Here is a 21,128-nt window from a genome sequence, read left to right as displayed (position 1 = left end):
CAACTTAAAGACTCAAATTTCTCAGTAGGGAATTAAAGTGCTGACATATCTCATAAACGCTTGTGCTTGGGTCGAGCAGGAAGCAGCAAAGAATGAATGAATGAACCGCACATCCAGAAAAGCTTTTTTCTTTTTCAGCTGACTGCACCACATAATGGAAATCACTCGTTGATGAATGACCAGAACGCAGCCAAGCACGCCACTGTACATTGTATGCTTTGGGCACCAGCAAAAAAAAAAAAAAGCTAACAAATAACCATGCAGCAGCCAGAGGAACAACCATCTCAATTCATTACACAGCGATAACACCCCCCGTATCTGGACTAATGCGTCTGCCTTAGTCTTCGGCATTAAAGCCAGCAGAAGCATTTGTAGAAATGTTGCACAACGGGATTCAACGACAGCTCAGGGCGAATCTCTCTGCGGCAGCTGCTTTGTAATTCTCAGTAACCTAGAGTAAAAAGCGTATCGCTCGGAGGTTGCGCTTTCAGAGCTCATGAGACTTCTCAGTTATGTTTTATTATGTCAGATTGACAAAGTAAACCACAAAACTTGGGTTACGGTTTCAAAATCCTCAACGCAAAACCAACATTTCTTCTTAAAGGGGCCATATTATGCCCTTTTACAAAGTCTTGATTTTGTTTTGGGGTCAACTAGAATAGGTTTTCTTGCTTGAATGTTACATTTTTTTTTTTACTTTTCACATTTTTGACATTGGTGCAGCACCTCTCTTCACTGTAAAAAAACCATGTTCAATAAGTTATGACAACATAGGTTTTTACATTGCTTTAACTCATCAACGAAGGTAAGCAATTTTCAACTGTTTTATAAGTTATACGATTCAACTCATTTTTAGTTTATTACATTAAGTTTAATTAAAATTAAGTTTAATGTCAGTTTAATGTGATTTAAGTTGAAATTACTTAAACATCCAAGTTTATTGTACTTAAAAATTTACAGTTTTTTTTTTTTTTTTTTTTACAATGTTCCCAGTCTTTATAATTCCACACTTTATAATTCTGGTCTCTGTAAAACTCCTCCTTCCTGTGCTCTGATTGGTCGGTGGGACCAGTGTTTTGTGATTGGTCAACCGCTTTGAGTGTGTTTTGGAAATGCCAAATGCGCAATTCAGAACCGCATAGCTTACTACTTTTACCATATCTTCCTATGGTAGAAATTGTAAGAGTATATGCTAGTACGCGGTTTCAACATGTGAGTTTCAACACACTACTAACACAACACAACCTAGCCCCGCGCACCGTTTTTTGCCGTATGCCTTAGGCGGGAATTATTTAATTAACGGACATTGTGAGGTTTACATTCCTCGAAGAAAACTCAAGACTACCAATGAGGCATTTCAGGGAGTGTGCAATGTTGTGGTTTGCGCATGAAAAAGATCTGCAGAGTTGCAAAGCACAAGTCCACTCCAAAAGAAGTTAAAAATTTAAAAAAACAAACATAATAGGTCTTCTTTAACTTGCCCTAGTGCAGTTTTTATAAAATGTTTGACCCTCAAAATCCAAATGTTCAAAACAATATTCAATTAATTATTTAAAAATAGTGTCCCACTTGGAGGTTTACCGAAGTCTTGATTGAAACCCACTAGAGCGTTCTACATCATGTCCACCAAACTCAGCAAAGTCATTCAGCCTTTCTAAACAGCCAAACTCAAAATAACTTATGCTCACCTACAAGCTGACAAAATTAACTTTTAGCAGACATATACTTTTATCATTTACAGTCTTTCTCTGCAGTGAAAACGGACCACAAATACAGACTCTTGAATCTCAAAGATGCTGTATAAATGCTTAATGCTTCATAACCTTCACACTTCAAGGCTTTGTAAAACTTGCAGACTAGGCTTTGCCAAACCAACTTTTCAAAGTATGTCTTGAAAAACTTTCCCCAAACTTTCAACTCTGTCTCAAGGTTTTCCCTCCTAAAAATCTCTAAGGATTTTATTCAATATAAAAATAAGGTATAACATTCATGTGGATTGCATAGTGTAGATTTTTTAAAAATCTAATTTGGTTTGGGAAGAATTAGATTAGAGATTTTTAAACTCATAAAGACTCGTGAGATCTCTAGGGTGTGTTTCTCGGGAGAAAAACCTGAAAATCAGGAGCAAGCCTTCATTTGTTTTCCCTGTAATCCGAATGTGCAAAATTGGTAAAAATCGTTATTTCCATAAATTTAGAGGCATATCCATGTCGAACACAAACAATTGAGAAATTTCAAAGATCTCATTTGTGATTTTTTCCTCCAATTGGGAAATGTTAAAGATTAGAACTGACTTCAAATATTTATGGAAACAGAAAGCAGTGGCGTTGTCTCCAGACTGGTAAGACCTTCAATTTAACTGTACAGTATATGGGGTCACAGCAGGGGTCTAAGACAGATCCATCATATTTCTAGCACATATTTCCCAGATCAAAAGAAAAACAAGTCGGTCTAACAGCTGTTATTTTTATTTTTCACTTTTCCCCCTGTGTGCACTTATGATTAGTGCCTTTGGAATGAAAGGCATGCTTATCTGATCAATTCTCTTTTCACAGTGAGTCTGTGGCTTTAAGCTGGCAGAAGATTAAATGAGAACTAATGCGAGAGGTAATATCATTTTGAATGCTATGTGATTGGTATGTCTGTCAACCTTTGCTGGGCACGGGAAAATTAAAATTCATTACTTGTGAAAGAGCCCCCATGCTGAGGTAATGAGAGTGAGGATGAATTAGCTTTCATGCAAGGCTTCATTTTGGTATTAATACACGTGCGCTTGTACACACACACACACACACACACACACACACACACACACACACACACACACACACACACACACACACACACACACACACACACACACACACACACACACACACACACACACACACACACACACACCAACACCATGATCAAATGGTCTAAATGCACTAAAAACATCACAAATTATTGGTTGAGAACTTGCAACGTGATGAAATTACATAAAAGCTTGTCTTGCAATTGCTACACTTTCTACATCATAAATATTGCATTACTGGTACATGCACACGTTTTCAACAGAAACTTTTTGGTTTTAATACCTGTTCATACTCTCCACTCAAAAAATTAGACTAGCTGAAACAGAAATGGGGTTTTGAGAATTATGTGAACCAAGGGGTTACGTTTCAAGTCCAAATTAGGGATCTTCATGATATGAAATGTTTTTTTAATGTGAAAACAATTTTCAACACCAATTTGGATAAGAAAAGATATGCAATAGTGATGATAGAAAAATAATAATAATTGTGTTTTATCTTCAGTTTTTGCGGCAGCTCTGTATATTTGTATGGCATCGCTGTCGAAGAGTAATTAGCTGGTGAAGTGGACTTACTAATTGTATGTAAATGAGCATTGTAATGTTTGAAGTGGATGTCATAACAAATGTCAGTAGACCGAGAAGATTTTAAAACGCAAAATTCATAAATTTATCCGTAAGATCTACCTTCATGCTGTGGATATACAAATCAAAAGACGTGATGAGCACAGTGCTGAAAAGGGGCGGGGCTACATAAGGTCTTATGCTAGCCATTATTTCAGGTCATTTGCTTTGCAGACAACTAAAGAAATTAGTAAAAATTGTGTTGATTATAGTCAGCTTCTTCCATCCAGATGTAATAAGCATTTAATATTAAATAAGAGAAATATGTTGAAATATACATCATGACCAATTAGTTTTAGTCTTTTAGTTTAGTTTTAGTTATTATTCATTTAGTCTTAGTCCTGTGTCAAATGTACTTTTTAAATTTTTAGCACATTTTGTTTTGTTCTATTCCCCATGGGAAGCGTCTTTGAGTGTCCAAAAAAGCGATATACAAGTGTGATGTATTATTATTATTATTTAAATCAACCTTGCTCTGTTTTTGTTCAGTCAAGTTTTAGTCGACTGGCATTTTAATCTAGTTTTAGTCAATGAAAACTTTGCCATGTTGCATAATGGTTAAAGTGATAATCACAATTGTTTTACTCAAAGTTATAAATCACAACGATTGTTGTCATTAACGGTACTAAATTCATTTTTACATTTGCGAAAACAGCATAGTTTCCATCCAGTGAAAAATCATCACTTCCTGATAAACTGGTGCCAACTATCACTAAGAAAAATGTCATTTAAATTCCAAAATGAGCATAAAAACGGGTGAATGGAAACATAGCTAATGTATCCTTTTAACAGCAAAGCTCAATTTGGGGATTTTAACTCTTGATATCTGGCAACCGCAAGAATGAAAGCTTGTAGAGGCTCGTTAAAAACAGTCTCCTTTAAAAATATATTTTTTTGACAAAAGTTTTTATTTTTTAACTACATTTTAGTGTCGTCTTTTTTCATCAAGGATGTTAATATACTGTAGTCACGGTAATTGTTTAATGATGTTGGTGTTGTTTCGTCAGGGAGAAAAGGTAATTGACAAACATTTTCACTATGAAATTAACACTACGAACAATGTTGGCATGAAAAATCTATTTTTTATTTTATAGGACATAAATATGAGATTTGCTAAATTTTTATATCTAAAAATAATAAATAATTTTTATATTTAAAAATGTGTTGTTTTTGTTTCTACCCTTATACCTTTCATAGGTTGAATACTCTCGTTTTGCACCCCTGGCTATCATTACATATTTGTTACACTATTTTTGTATCCATTTTATACTTTATACATTTGACACCCTGAGTCCAAATGTCCGCTGAGGAACAGAGAGAGAGAACATAGAAACTACAGGGACATATACAACCAAGTTGACAACCTAATTTTTAATCACTGAACATACAGCAACATCACATACTTTAATTAATTGGCTGACCATGAAAGTAACCATGGCCTATTTGCTAAGATGTTTGGGGAGTAAGTCTTCTAATGTGGGATGAAGATGAATATATTTAATTAGGACTGGAGGCCCTTTTGTTGTGGCGGTCTACAATGGGATCGAAGGGTCTAGTCGTATCCCTGAAGAGGAAGAGCTGGTGTAATTTTTCAGGCCACCCTTTCACGTTCAACAGCAAATTCTTAGTTAAATTGGAAAGCACATGTAGAGCGAACGCTGAGCTGGCGATTTCTCTAGGGATGCTCCGGTTTTGAGTCTCCGGCTTTTCCAGAGGAAGACAGATGCATTAGGGGCTCATTAAAACCTCACGGTGTCTTTTGCTTCCTACAAAGCAGCCTCACGTTCATTACCGGGAAGAGGTCTGAACAATTTAGAATGACACTTATTCTGAGTTCAATGGAGTTTAAAGGCATCTATAGGGGCTTTCGCACCGGATGAACGTTTTCATAGTACCCACTTTTGGAGTGTTCACACCACAGGAACTGGGAAAGATATTAGGTCTAGGAATGCCTTTTAGGGGGACTAAATCAGCTCCTACATCAGAGAAGGAACCCAGCACAATAGTGACCATCAGTGAGTGTACGCGGATTGGCTAAACATACAGTATATGCAAAACACAGGCATCTTATATATCAGCTCATCTTATATATTTAGGGTTGTCTTATATTCGGGTATATACGGTATATAGGACTGTTAAAAAGATCGTAAACTAATGAAGACGGAGAATGTAAGCGCTGTGTGCTCAGGCTCTAGCGTTCTCAGCGACGTCAAAATAAAAGTCTGCCGCGCTGTCAAAATGAAAGTCCCAGACACCCACCACAGCGGCAGGACGTCAGTGACGGGTTGCGTCATTTGAGATTCAGAGTTCCTACTGGCGGTGCAAATGCAACCAGGAAAATGGCTCTTAGGGGCTTTTAACTCTTGATATCTGGCAACCGCAAGAATGAAAGCTTGTAAAGGCTCGTTAAAATAGTTGATTTATGTAAGTGAGGATAACAAAATGAAGTAAACTGTGACATTATACCAAAAGATTTTTCCTACAGTGGATGACCAGTAAAACATTTGGGACCAAAGATTATTCCGACACTTTGACATGACCATGTTTTGCTTAAGTGTTTTTTCTTTAATTGCTAATGTGACCGTTTTACGCCACAGACTGAACCACATTAAGCATTGCTTGGTAATTGGTTGACCTAAATTGGTATTATCTAATTATGTACTTACATTTAACAGCTGACAGCTATTCAACCTCATTTGTGAAACAGTCTAACAGAAGGACGGCCAAAACCAGAGAAATATCAACTGATTTGATAACTCAGAGTTCTTGTCATATTTTATTACCATTTTCTAAACTATAGCGAATAAACTGTGATAATGTGAGAAATGTTGAAGGTGTCTGAATACATTTTGGTTTGACTGTAACTACCCCATGCTAAAGCCACTTTATCACTGATGAAGAGAGGGGAGACGGATGTCCATCAAACATGAGGTGGCGGGGCTGGTGTTGCCCCCTCACCCGAATCATCCTGCCCTCTCAGTGAAGATGAATGTGAAAATGGATTTTAATGATAAAAAATGAAAAAAAATAAAAATACAAGTGCATAGGCTTTCTATCATTAATATTAGGCTACTATAGTAACATTCTAGTTAAGGATGGTCTGTTTCACAGTCACATTTTGATTGGCACCTACAGACGTCATACACCACAGAGAATGCAGCTCTACTGAGTAGGCTAAAGCTATAGGGATATTCATTATTCCTTTGTCATTTGCATTATTTGTAAGTTGAATATTTTACCGGTTGCATATCAGGTTGTTCTAACTTACCATACATTTACGCATCTGTTAAATGCGTCGCAATGAGTGTGTTTTATAGTAAAGAAGACACCATGTAATTTTGGTGTCAATGGTAACTTGTCTGTATTCATGATAATACTGCTGAAATCGTATATCAATAAGAAGCATTTATATCTGGTGGTCTGAAACATTCATGGATATGGAGTCAAATTTTCAAATATGTTGGCCTTGGCATTTTTCTTTTTTGTTTTATGTATTAATATTATTCAATGCTCTGCCATCCATATGTGTTCAGTAGCTTTTAGTTGTATAATAATATAAAATATATACTAGCGACAGGTTTGTTACGGTCTGACAACTACGCAGATGTTTTCTAGCTGGGGATACTTTGCGTTACGTTATCGCCCCGTTTCGTAACTTCAGATGCTCCCTCTTCAGCGCTACACCAGCTAATGTATAGTATCATATTTATTTATGATAATAAATGTCACAAAAATATCCCTAAACATTGACTATTTGAATTAGCAATCATTTAATTTAATAATTAAATTGCAATAAATATTTGATGGCACCACTCCATATTCTACAGTTTGAGGACCACTGTAACATATTACAATATCAAGTCTATTTATATCTTATCTGCCATGGGATATTCATGCGTGCATTACATACATACTGTACGATGGATTCTCGGTATGAACTTGCATTAAGATACTTCAAAGCGCTGTCATGACTGCCTTTCTCGTTATGAAAGCCTTTAGAAATGAATTTCGACCAGATATTAGAAAAATCCATAGGTAATTATCTTATAAGAGCGGAGACCGGATTACTGTTGCCTATGATTACTGTAGAGTGAATCAATCCCAGTTAATGATTTTCTCAAAAATAGGTCTGATTTTTTTGTTTAAAAACAGGATCCACATGTTCAATTTTTTAAAGCAATCACGTTTTCTGTGCTCCAACATGCATGCCACTTGTGTTCCCGTGTAATCATAATATAGGATAAATAGGACTCTGTAAAACACACATGTACAGACATGTATAGACACAATGTCTTTGTTTCCTTGTTAGTGAAAAACTGCTGTTCCTAAAGCAAGCCACAAACGCTTTGTGATCATTCCTGTGTGAAATAGAGAACTGGCTTCCTAAACAACTGTTTTAAACTCAACAGCTGCACATGTAAATAGTCTGTAAGTTCACTCAAATGAATCACACAAATAGTGAACTCTTTTGGTTGCTTTGTCCATGTTCACCTTGAGTGTGAACATATGGCGCTTTTCCACTGCATGGTACGGCTCGGTTCGGTTCGGTACGGTTCAACACGGCGCGGAGCGGTTCGGCTCGCTTCGCTTCGCTTCGCTTTTCCACTTCATGGTACGAGTCGACTCGGTACGGCACGGTTCGGTTCGCTTTAGCTCGGTTGCTTTTCCACTGCAGTTAGTACCGCTTCAAAGTGGGTGGGACTGATCGTTAAGTTGTAGGACCGGTGGTAGCCGTGTGCGGCTAAGAGCTGTGCTACTTCCGCTCCTCGGCAACCAATGAGAGGAACGTCTGCACCTCGTCCACTCACCACGATTCAGCCATTTCTTGTTTGATTTTTTTTTACTTTTTTTGTCAAGTAAAAACTCTAAAAACAGGTGCTACCGCATTTGCTGTTGTCTGGCTATTTAAATATAGCGGGTTTAGTGTAGCAAATACAATGACGCTGAAGTGACGATTCTGTCTGACCAATCAGTGATTTGCAGTGTTTTCACGTCACATTATAGTATCGGTACGGTACGCTTGGAACCTCAGCAGAGGTGGTACCATTTAAAGCGAGCCGTGCCGTACCGTACCATGCAGTGGAAATGCGCCATAAGTGAGCCGTACCGAACCGAGCCGTACCGTACCATGCAGTGGAAAAGCACCAAAGCGTGCCGTGCCGTGCCGTACCGAACCGTACCGTACCATGCAGTGGAAAAGCGCCAATACATACATCACAATGACTAGTCGTTGTATGGAGATACAATTCACAAATGATTGGACATGAGGGCAGGGTTTACATTTTTAGGTGAACTGTTCCTTTAAACTGAAGTGAGTATGTTTTTAAATGTTTAAGTGCTAACACATTAGCAGTTGTCATTCATCATCTATTGTATGAGCTGCTTCTAACTTGTGCCTTAAAAAACAGTTAAATGTTTACTAAAGTCACCATCTTGAGTGCTTGCTATTTTTATTTACAGCTAAGCACGACAGAGAGAAGGTTAGTGTTGACTGTATCAGGAGCTAGAAGCGAAGGAATTACCAGGAACTGCAGAATTCAGTTTGCTCATGCACTAATAGCCTGAAACTGGCTGGGTGGATATAACCTGCTGCAATTACTGCTAAGCAACAATAGAATGATGTAGTCCCTCTGCACAAACACGCACATACACATGCACATGCACACACACACACACACACACATGCGCGCGCACATACAGTATATATATATATGTCCCTTTTAATGGTAGGGCCATGTACCATCCTTCCCATTAAATTATCACATGGGGGGTGCGGGAACTGGGAGCAGAACAGAGAATAGATTTCCCCTCTCCAGGTTTAAAAGCCTTCAAGTGCTTTTCTCCTCCCTTAAAGAGACAGAGTGAAACACTAAAATACATCCACTGTAGACCAGAGAATAGCTCTGAATGGTAATGGCAAAAGCTTAAAACATCTCACAGCTGCATGATATTACGGAGACAGTCAGGCACTATTGGGGTTAAACCTACAGCTCGATCTTTTGAAACATGCCAGAAAACCACATTTCTGGCATGAAAAATTACAGCTCGATCTTATACGTTTATAAAACACATTCATGGTCTTATTGTGCATGATTCATCAGTGCATGTTGTTTGACAGAAGAAAAATCTATGTAATCTTTCAATAGCATACCTGTATAATTACTAGGGCTGCTCCCTATTAGTCGACCACATGTTAGTAGACGAGAAAAGGCTCAGTCAACCAAATTTTAATTAGTCGTTTATTTGCAGAAAATAAAAAAAATCACAGGAAGCGGCGCAGTCCGTGACGGACAGATCGTAACACGGCTGGTCTATGTGGTAATTGTCAGGCAGGTAATTGTCCAACCTAACTATGGCTTAAAATTTTAAACGTTAGTAGCCTAACGTTTGCCACTATTTCTCTCTGTAGCGAAGACAAGTCCACTATATTTCTCTGTCATATAGAACAGTGTTAGCAATGTTACATAATATCTTTCATAATATCTGAAACTAAAAAAAAAAACATTTTCCGATGCCACTCCCCAATATTCAAGTAATTAAGTTAATATAATAAACATGTAATTACTGGACTATTGGCTTAAATTAAAACCCACAAGTCGACTAGAAACTCAACTTAGTCAACACAACAGCCCTAATAATTACTTGATCAATTTCTGAAAGATTTTCTCTCATTGGTTGACATCACCTAGATCAGTCCAGCTCCAACCCCAATTTAAAAACACCTGAACCAGCTAATCAAGGTCTTCGGGATTACTAGAAACTTCCTGGTGCGATCTATGCAGGAAGGTGACACTCCAGGAGCAAGAATGCCCATTCTTGACCTAAGCCAAGTACATAGACATGAGCCACACAGGTTTGTTAACTAATAACCAAATAACGTTTTAGACATTGTTTAGGCTATTTTGTTGGTAATATAACAGTCTTTCAAAAACCTTGCCAAATGTTAATGCAGTAATTTAGTTACCTTTAAAAGGTTACAGCAATATTAACAAATCACAATACATTTGTAGAAGAACCATTGCTGGTAGACATTCCTTGGTCAACACTTCCATTGACAGTCATCGCATCACTGTAATCGCAGATAGTTGAATTCGCATTACCACTGGTCTCATTTTCCCATGTCACCTCAAATTGTCAAATCTCATTGAAAATGAATGACTTCTGGTTGCCTTGTCACTGCAAATCAGTGTCAGTGTGAATCTCCCTTCACACCAGAACAGTCATCCAGGTGCTTCTTTTACCACTGCTATGCTGACAACAATCTCAAAATGGCAAGGATCTCTGTATGCCACTCTGACATATCAAACTAGATGTCCACCCACAGCCCTGAGCTCATACCTCCAAACTAAGACTTCCCTGATGAGTTTCCTCACCCAACCCCTCACAGTCTCAAATCTCAGCTGAAGGTCAAGCCGCTGTTTGCTGTCATCTTAGATCACCAGCTGTCCTTTGCGGACTACGACAACTGCCTGGGCTTTATGCCATTCCATTTCAAGAAAAATTTCCTTGAATGCCTCTATACTTAGCTCCTCATTTAGCCCAGTCATTTCACTGCTATATCATCACAACTTAAGCTTGGCTTATTAGCAAATTGTACATATTACACCTTTGCTCAGATCTCTACAGATAAGTCAGGTAACCTTGACTTACCATAAAAGCTTAACCTAATGATGTCCACACTGTAATGAGTTTTAAAATCATCTTTAGAGACTAATCTGTAGGAACTCTATAGTACCATTCTGCTTATACATTACTGCCAACTTGATAAAACTGTATATGTAATTGCAACTGCTGTTTGTTTTCATTAAATACAAGCCTACTACACTCTCAGCTATCTATACCTGTCCTAATAATTGTCACAACATTTTTTTTTTTTGTAAGAAAGGCATTTTCTGCAATTTGGGTGTTGGTTTAGTGGTCTTGGTCCACAGGAGAACTCTCGAGACTACATAAACATGGTCTTGGCCTGGATCTAGCATTGTTTTAAGACCCCACACAAGGGATAGATATCTCACATCTCCAAGCACACCACATCTCTTTGGTGTACCTCAAATATAACTTGGATGGGAATATGAGTTACTGTATGTCTACAATTGTCTTGTCATTGTCCGGTATTGGTCTGGTCTTGACGTTAACTCTAATTTGCTGAGAACTTCATGTAAATGATTTTGATTTGTTAAAGCCAAACAGACTATAATGCTACAAAGCTCTTTTAACACTATATCTTTATCTATCTTACCATTTCAGTCGTATCCGACTCTTGGTGATTTTATGACCATCTCTTGCCATACGCGAGAGACTGTCCATGAATTTTCTTGGCAATGATTTTTCCGGTGTAGGCTGCCAGGTCTTTTTCCCAACCCTCCCTATTAAATGGCTTGGGACTCACACACACGCATTCACACCTACTGACAATTTAGCATCTCCAATTCACCTATACTGCATGTTTTTTGGATTGTGGGGGAAACCGGAGCACCAGGAGGGAAAACCGGAGCACCCACGGGTGAAACACAGGACTACTGGCTCAGCCGGGACTCGAACCGGGGACCTTCTTGCTGTGAGGCACTGTGCCGCCATCCTTTAACACTACAAATACTTAATTGTTTTAGCTAAACTCAAATTTGCATGGATGTAAGTTTCGGTAGTAGTCGATATGGCAAATGACTAACTTTATTGAGATTATAGCACCACTGCGATCTAGACACGTGAATCAGTCCTTTTTAAAAAGCACATTCAACTACATCGTACATCTGGATATACGTTCTTCTCCATCATTGGATGAATAACTGCTGTCATGATCAATATAAAATATACACAAATTATCTTTTAAATTAAATTCCATTTGCCACCTACTTCCAGTGGGTGGTTATAATGCAACGTTAATTGCATCAGGCCAATAGCATTGCGATTTGGAAATAAGGTGCCTTCTACAAGAAGCATCATTTACAGGCCTTTATTGAAAGGAGGCGTGTTTGCACGGAAGGAAGAAAATTACAATAACGTAATTTAAATACGCTGCATCGTTATTACAGTGATTTTAGCAACTGGTTAAACTGGATTGTGGGTTTGTGAATAAGACGCAGGTTTATGAGCTAAAATACCACATTCAAAAGAGGCTGTCTGTTTAGAGAATTCATCACTGTGTCATGTATCCAAGACAAAATGTTTCCACTTTTTAAAAGAGTAGCGATTCTATGCATCAGCAATGGTGACCTGTACAAAATCTGGCATCTTTCTCTTAAACGTGTAGCACAAGTTTGCTGTAAACCCAGGAAGCATGTAAAGCGGATTCAGCTCATAATGGATATTCCTGGGGCCAATTCATCAAATGTTCCAGGTTTGCTTTCTCACAGGCAGAGACTATGTAAATGCATCCCAGGCTCCTTTGGGAGATAAGAGGGGGCCGAACGCCACATTGTTTATTGGGAGTTGTGTTCAACATAAATCATCCAGCCACAAAGACAGAGAAGATAACTCACCTTTCACTTTGTTTTTCGTTGCCGCCTCTGAGAGCATGAAATGGAGAAGAGAGATGGAGGAACAGGGATGAAGGGGAAAGAGGGAAAGAGAGAGAGAGAGAGAGAGAGAGAGAGGGGGAGGGAGAGAGAAACAAGAGTGATTATACAATCCTCAGCATAAACTCAAGTCTCCCATTAAATTAAGTAACAGTTTGCCCCCCCCAATCAATGACACCATCAACCCAAATGAACTTTCTTCAGTGGAGCACAAAAGGTGACGATTTCCCCACGCAATTGACCGTTTGCAAAGACCCGCCCCCCCTTAGTTACTGTCACCATGTCCGACAAGCTACACCGCTCTCACGCCACACCATGTTCTCACACAGTGAAAAATACATTGCGGAGCAGAGAGGAGACTGACAACACGCTGACAGACTGGACAGACCAGGTTACTTTTTATATTAAACATATTAAACAAAGTCTCACCTTTCAAATTTGGTCATTTTTTAAAATAAATTTGTAAAAACCGCGGAAAGGCGTCAGTACACTCAGTTTTTCAAGTTCAAATCCTCCCATGTTAATCTACTAACTCTCCTGACTGCTTTGTCGGACAAAATGGCGGATGGCGAAGTATGATTGGTCAGATCACCTGTCAATCAAGCTCCCTGCGAAGGGTCAATTGCAACGAATGGAGGATTTCAAGCTTCAAATCAGATGTAAAAGCACTATAAAAGTATCTTAACTCTTTCCCAACCAGCATAAAAAAATAAAAATAAAAATGCTGCCAGCCCCTGCCAGCATTTTTGATAATTATCACAAAACTTTCATGGCCTGCAGAATGTTTTTGTTGTATGAATATCTAAACATGCAGTACATCACAAGAAAGAACAGCCTCTTCTTAAAAAAAAAAAAACTGTTTTATTCTAGCTTCATGCATTCTTTTTTATCAACACTTAAATGTGGGTAAGTTTCATGGAAAAAACAACATTTTGAACAAAAAGCCTCGCATAGCAGCCCAAGTCTCTTGTTCATAAGAATTCATGATAGAAGTAGGGTTTGTGTGAATTATATTATTAACTTCACAAAACAAGTCTGAATGTTTTGTTCATGAAACAGTGTGATCTGATTGTTGAATTCAGCTAATTCAGCCTCCGCTGAGACCCAAATGATCAGGTTGCAACTGCTATCCTCTCACTGGAGGGAAAGAATATAACTGCAGGGAAAAGAGCGACTAGAACATTGTTCAGTCTCCTTTTGTGTTCCACAGAGGAAAGAAAGTCCTAGGACCAACACAAGGAAGTATCCCTTTAATGCCTAGTGAGTTTACAGATGAAATACTACTACTTCTCTTTGTTCAGAGTTGAAAGTTTGCTCATGTTTGAATGCATAAGCTTAATACTTTCATTATGCCTGACCTTCTGCTTTGCAAGCCGCCTGCCATAAACATCGCCTTGATGAGGAGCGTAACGGACATATTTTATAGCATGCACCATCTGTATAGACTTCTTTACAGACCCAGCTGAATAATAATCATATACAACCCTTCATTGTCAATATGCATATGGAACATCAAAGATGAGGTGAGACTAACAACCGAAACGACACGGCAACCATTTTTGTTGCATGAAGGAAAATGACAGTAAAATCCCCATAAATGCATTTGCGCTCCTCATCTTCGAATGTGATCCATTCAAGGCGATGAATAATTCACGCGGAACACTTTTTCTGACAACTTTTCTGACTTTGACAGTACATAGGGGTGAAAAGTTCATCATATGTGGATGTGACAAGACAAGAGGCAGAAGATATCACAAAAATGCACTGTATATAGATTCTGCACCACCAGCTTAAGAGTTGTTTAGTGAAGATAACAATTGGAAATTGGAAGACTATCTAAGGGAGTGAACTCAAACGTTTTTAGGAACATTTGTATTGCTTATACTGTAAGTTCCCAATGATGTTTTAAGAAACTTTCAGAAAAACACCTGAGATCTGAATAAAAATAGACATAAATAAGACAATTGTTGTCATAGTGTATAGTGTATAGATTATGAATAATAGAGTTCAGACAATTTGGTATTGACTTTAGCAAATCTTTGAGAATTTGTTGTCGAGAAACATGAGATTAATATCTAAGATTATTGAGCAAAAGAGTCCAATTATACTGCATTTATTCCCATGTCTAGCAGAAACTATTGATATATTAAAGATTGCATTTGTCCATTTCCCCCCCACACACACAATGATCTTAGTAACAGCAATTTAACTTGAGGGCAAATACTACACTGTTTTTTGGAATAACCTTGAAGCCTCTTTTGTGCCACTGCAATTGTTCCCATTTATTAAAAGCTGTTATGTGATATTAGTGGGCGTGTACTTGAGTATGACATTGAATAATATCATTTATTTTCTTTGAAAAGCAATTTTAGGACACATGGATCAGTCAATGACATACAGTCAATGACATACAGTACAATGCCGGGGACACACTTCCCGACTAGCTGAAACATTTCAAGACTGAACTGAACATGCTTACTGTTTCCAATGTCTGGAGCAGATTTTAAACACCGACTGTGAACACAGACTAAACGCAACTGTCTCTGACTCAGCGCGTTTGAGCATGATCAGTCGTAAGTATCAAAATACATTCATAATCGGGCTTACAGTCGTTAAGCGTGTCCTCGCCTTAAAGGAACACTCCACTTTTTTTGGAAATAGGCTCATTGTCCAACTCCACTCGAGTTAAACAGTTGAGTTTTACCGTTTTCGAATCCATTCAGCCGATCTCCGGTTCTGGCGGTAGCACTTTTATCATAGCTTAGCATAGATCATTGAATCTGATTAGACCGTTAGCATCTCTCAAAAAAATGACCAAAGAGTTTTGATATTTTTCCTATTTAAAACGTGACTCTTCTGTAGTTACATCGTGTACTAAGACCGACAGAAAATGAAAGTTGCGATTTTATAGGCCAATATGACTAGGAACTATATTCTCATTCCTGCGTAATAATCAAGGAACTGCTGCCGTACCAGCAGGCGCAATGATAGCTACTGTAGTTGATTTCTTCAACGATGCATCGTACTAGTTAAGCAGCGAGTTACATCGTTGTACGGGAAACGCAACCCTGTTTAGTTCTTCTCTCTAGGAAGCCCCTCCTTCCGAATAGCGCAATGTGCTCTGATTGGTCTGCTGGACCAGTGCGTTGTGATTGGTCAACTGCTTTAAGCATGTTAAAGAAATGTCACGCCTCTTACCATAATTATTTATATATAGTTAATATATAATATACAATAGCCAACAACACATTGTATGGGTCAAAATTATAGATTTTTCTTTTATGCCAAAAATCATTAGGATATTAAGTAAAGATCATGTTCCATGGAGATATTTAGTAAAAAATTTTAGCACAATCATGAACATAAATTAATGGACAACTTCAAAGAAGATTTTCTCAATGTTTCGATTTTTTGCACCCTCAGATTCCAGATTTTCAAAATATGTATCTCGGCCAAATATGATCATATCCTAACAAACCATACATCAATGCAAAGCTTATTTATTCAGCTTTCATGTGATGCATAAATATCAATTTCAGAAAATTGACCCATGTGACTGGTTCTGTGGTCCAGGGTCACATGTGGCCACCAGTTCCACAAGGACTGGCAGTTAAATCTCCTTGACCCTCACAAATAACAGTTCTCAGCCCCCGAAACCCCATATTAATCAAACCGCTGTGAATTGGCACGTCGATCTAGAGTTTAACGAAGGAGTCATTGTTTTTCACACTCGTTAATCTCTCTCATTCTTCCGCCTTAGCCAACCACCCCCGACCCCCCTGCCTACATGGAAGTTATTAATCTCTGACTCTCCGCACGGTGTCGGAATCTAATAGTGTTGACAAAGTCAGACTCCATGATAAGATTCTCCTCGCTGTAAGCGGAAAATATTTGCCAGATCCTGAGAGGAATACCAATGGAAACAAGGATCCACCAGAGAGCAAAAGCTCTTAATCGAACTCTATTTGCTCAGCTTTCACTCTTTTTTTTTTTTTTTATATCTGTTACCCCCTTTTGGGTTGTTTATGGGAATTAGTGTGACTGGCAAATAAAAAGCACTCCAAAAATGACATTACAATAAAGCGAGCAAATGCTACATCTGACAAAGACAGATTCAGAGGCTATGTGAGCGAACATGAATTATTAATAATCTCGTTTGACACCTCACCTCAATCAAAGAAACATGAATTAGCAAATTACAGTTTATTGGATTTTTTTTTTGTGTGAACTGGTGATTCCTATTTATTCTTTTCAACACTGCAGGGAATGTCTTCCAGCCAGACGCTGAATATCATACAGCTTATCAAACGAATAGCAAATTACAGCATATTTTGCTTAAAATTAAGCCTATTTGTACTTACCATTAAAGGATTCAGCTTTATACAACTTTAACCATTCTATCTTGCATTTGTGGCAAAATGTTACCCCGGAAATTAATTTGACTTGTCCCTGAGCTTTTTATACTTTAAAAGCAAAAATGCCATTTACAGGAATGCACTTATAAGAGTAAACCATTTCAGAGGCTTTAAAAGCAGAAATCGAAGCGTGTATTTTTGCTACAGCAATAACACTTGTTTATTTTTTGAGCTGGACCATCTTTTTGTGCTGTTAATACTTTTCAAAGGAGAATGAATGTCTGGTTACGTCTGGTTACCACCGTCACTGGTGTCATGACAATGAAGCTGAACAAATGTACACAGACAATGTCTATACTCTATATATATGTCTATATATGTCAATGTCACTAGTCTATAATGCAAACACATACGTCTCATGTTCTAATGCCAACACGTAAGTCTCATTATACTGTACTTTAAATGCTGTTGTTTAATTAGCCATCTGACAGCATACTCTGCCTTAGCTGTTAAGGTGCAGTCACATTTGTGCTCTGCGAAATCAAGTTATTTCAATAGGAATCCAGGGTTTACTGTAGGTAAGTCCCCCTAGTCAATAATTGTATCCCTTAAAACTTACCTTCTATCACCAAAATGTCATATACTTAAAAGTTTTTCCTTGAAAAAAATTCTTCATGCCTTAGAATAGCTTGAATGTAACTCTACACCCTTGCCTCATTTAGTATACACGGTTCTACAAATATGTAAATCAGCCCCGCCTCCACTCACTCACACCAGCTCAGAGATCCACTCGTTGACGAGCACACGTTGACCTGATTGGTTACAAGGTAGTTTGTGACGTCAGAAACACCCGCTATTTCAAACCGCGTTTTTGAGACTGTCTTTGATTCGCTGCAGTTTTAAGGAAAAAATACTGCAATGGTGTTGTTGACTTAGACATGAATTTGCACATGGTTTGTCTTAAAGCATATTAAAAACACCACATAGACATATAAACATCGAAAGCTTGATTTTCACCACAGGGGGACTTTCAAAAAATCAGAAACAATCCAGAACAAACACACACAAATGAAGGCATGAGACTAGAACATCCCCTATGCAGAAAACACGCACACGCACATGTCTCACTTAATTTGGACTTTGTTCCTAGTTTCCATAGTTGGGATTGTTGTCATGGTTTCAGATTAGTTGTCATTAGTTCAGGTGTGTGTCATTAATTATCCTTGTTCGCACATGTACTTAAGTTCCTCTGTTTCTGTTCAATGCGGTTGGGACTTGTCTGTGCCTAGATGTGTTGTATGCTGCTCTATTTGTGTGGAATACTTGCGTGTGGATTTATTAAAGACTGCCCTTCATCCTCATCCTCGTGTTCATGTACTTTCTACGTGTGACACCTAGGAATTCCCATTAAAAATATTTTTTTTTTCCCAAAAAAAATCAATCAGTCACAATGCAGACTGCACGCAGACATGAGGTGGTTAGATTTGAACATATACACACGTGCCCTCGTAATTTTTTTAATCAAAATGACTTCTCCTCACATCTCTCTGATACTGGTGCGAAGACGGGACAACCTGTCACATGAGACGCCTCCCATGCTGGAGACACAGCTCCGAATCAAGCTCGGAGTGGGACGAGTATGACCGGTTACTCATAGATGCCAATAAAGAACCTTTATTTTTTTTAAATGGTGTGTCAAGTTAGAAATACTGTCTAATTTTTTTAATCAGCCTAATTACACAGTTCTTAAGAATGATCGGTCGCTCAGGCAATCCCACTCCCAATCCCAAATTCAACCCAAAACGCAAAACGCAAAAAATAAAAAATAAAAAAAAATAAGGCTTAATGGTCCTAAAAATAGGCTTCAGCTTTGTATGCAAAATTTTACCTTTGGATCCAGGGGTGAAATGTGACACGGGACAAGTTTTCGTGACATTTACCTGTCTATAAAAATGAATCTGGGCAATTAGCTGGATTCTGCTGGTGGAGGTTCCTGCCTCTGGGCTTTGCCTTAGTAACCACTGCATCTCTTTTCGGCCGCTCTCCTCCCGTGTTCTAAGAGACCGCAATCCCTTCTCACACGTTCATTTCTCTCTCCAATGCTTTTTCTGGCAGGGCCTATTTCTGATACCTGCCTGCGGGCGATGTGAAGAGAAGGGGGAGTCGGTCCCCACGGTGATTAGTCTAACCAACCATGAGAAAGGGTTTGTCCTCCAAAGCAGAGAGAACGAGGCCCTCCAGTGCGCTCGCCAGGCGGCCGGAGGAATCATACCTCACATTGCCAAACAGAGAGAGTCCCTCGGGCACTACGGCTGCGACTGACCCATCGTCAAAGAGTAACCTATCATTCTCAGGCCAGCGGAATAAAAAAATAATTCGTCAGACAAGCTCCATAAAGCTTGACACGGGTGTTTTGATTTCTGCTACCGTGAACGTATATTCGTTGAAGTATTTGTATATTACCATTTTGGTCATTATCATAACATTATTGATTGCTTGCTTTACTTAGCATTTTAAAATACGGCTACACTGTAAAAAATTATCGTGATTTTAACGGTAAAAGACTACGGTAAAAATGCTACAGTGAAAAACTGTTAATTGGTTAACAAAGTTTCCTTACTATATACGGTAAAAAACTGTGACAGATCTAACGGTACATTTAATGTAATTTTACTGTAAAATACCGTTAGATGTACAGTTTTAGAAAGTGAAAAAGAACAACTTGTATAATTTACAGTGGAAAAAAATAAATTGACATTCCCACAATTCCCTGTGTGACACCACATTTGATGTATTTTGTTGAAATAACTATTTCTTCATAGTTTTCTTAGTTTGTTTTTCTAATCAGTTATGTACATAATATTATGTTACATTTAATGTTGTTAAATTAATGTTTATAGCATTTTTTTAATTTCATGTGTTATCATGATGGTGTTTAATGTTTGTGTGAATGACACTGTGCAGCTTCTGAATATTAGTATTAACTTTCTTGTGGAAAAGCTGCTTGTGATGAGTTTTGATTGATCATGTGACTCTCATCACTGCTGTGATTGGTGTTTGTCAGTGTATTACAATGGTACAAACCAGAAATTAATACTTCAATAGGTCAGTAAATTAACATCATAGCAGATAATGACATACGGTTTATTACAGTAAATTTTAAATTAAGTCTGTAAAACATAAAATGTTGCCACCGTATTTTATACGGTAAATTTCTGGCAACCACAGCTGCCGGTATTTTACCGTAAATTTAACAGATTTTTGTTTTTTCACAGTGTAGCTAGTGTAAAACTAAGCATAGCCCTCATAACCAGAGCGGTCCTGAATGTTTTCAATGCCTCAAAACTTTCTGCAATGTTGCAAGATTTTGAAGCTTTCCCCGGAGAAACGACCTGCTAAAGCAACTGAGATCAGCAGTCGGCGAGTGCCCACTTAAGGAGACTTCCAATGCCCTGATAAGAGTGAGAGTCTGAGGAAGGGAAGATAGAAAACACTCCATATGTTCCATTAGGACATTACAAAGACTTGAATGAGAGATTGACGCTCCCATGTGTACAGTTTGAATCAGTACATTTTGCAGTAGCGAAACCATGTTGATTCAACTAGAATCGTGTTTATTATAATTTATTTAAAATAAAAAAAAATTGTGTCACTTCAGACAAGTTTAAACAAGTTGCAAATAGCAGCAATAATACAACAAAATGAAGCTTTCTTAAGAAGATATTACTGTTCCCATGTTCCCTGTGACTTCCCGTGCGAAACAAAATTTTTTATTTTTTTTATAAGATAAATATCTCTTTATATCACTTCAGACATATTTAAATAGAAAACAGCAGCAGC

General features: G+C 38.1%; 1 protein-coding gene across 12 annotated transcripts in view; it reads right to left on the bottom strand.

Moving 5' to 3' along the window:
• Window positions 1–21,128, bottom strand: part of cadm2b (cell adhesion molecule 2b) — a 225,519-nt gene that overhangs the window by 64,560 nt on the left and 139,831 nt on the right. For all 12 annotated transcript variants that reach the window (XM_079608819.1, XM_079608828.1, XM_079608823.1 and 9 more), the window contains one exon: window positions 12,898–12,924. In XM_079608819.1, the coding sequence (XP_079464945.1) occupies window positions 12,898–12,924 (27 nt within the window). The remainder of the gene's footprint in view (window positions 1–12,897; window positions 12,925–21,128) is intronic.

Source organism: Phoxinus phoxinus (genome assembly GCF_949152265.1).
Source record: "Phoxinus phoxinus genome assembly, chromosome: 4".
NCBI lineage: Eukaryota > Metazoa > Chordata > Actinopteri > Cypriniformes > Leuciscidae > Phoxinus > Phoxinus phoxinus.
This window is presented reverse-complemented; position numbering and strand designations above follow the sequence as displayed.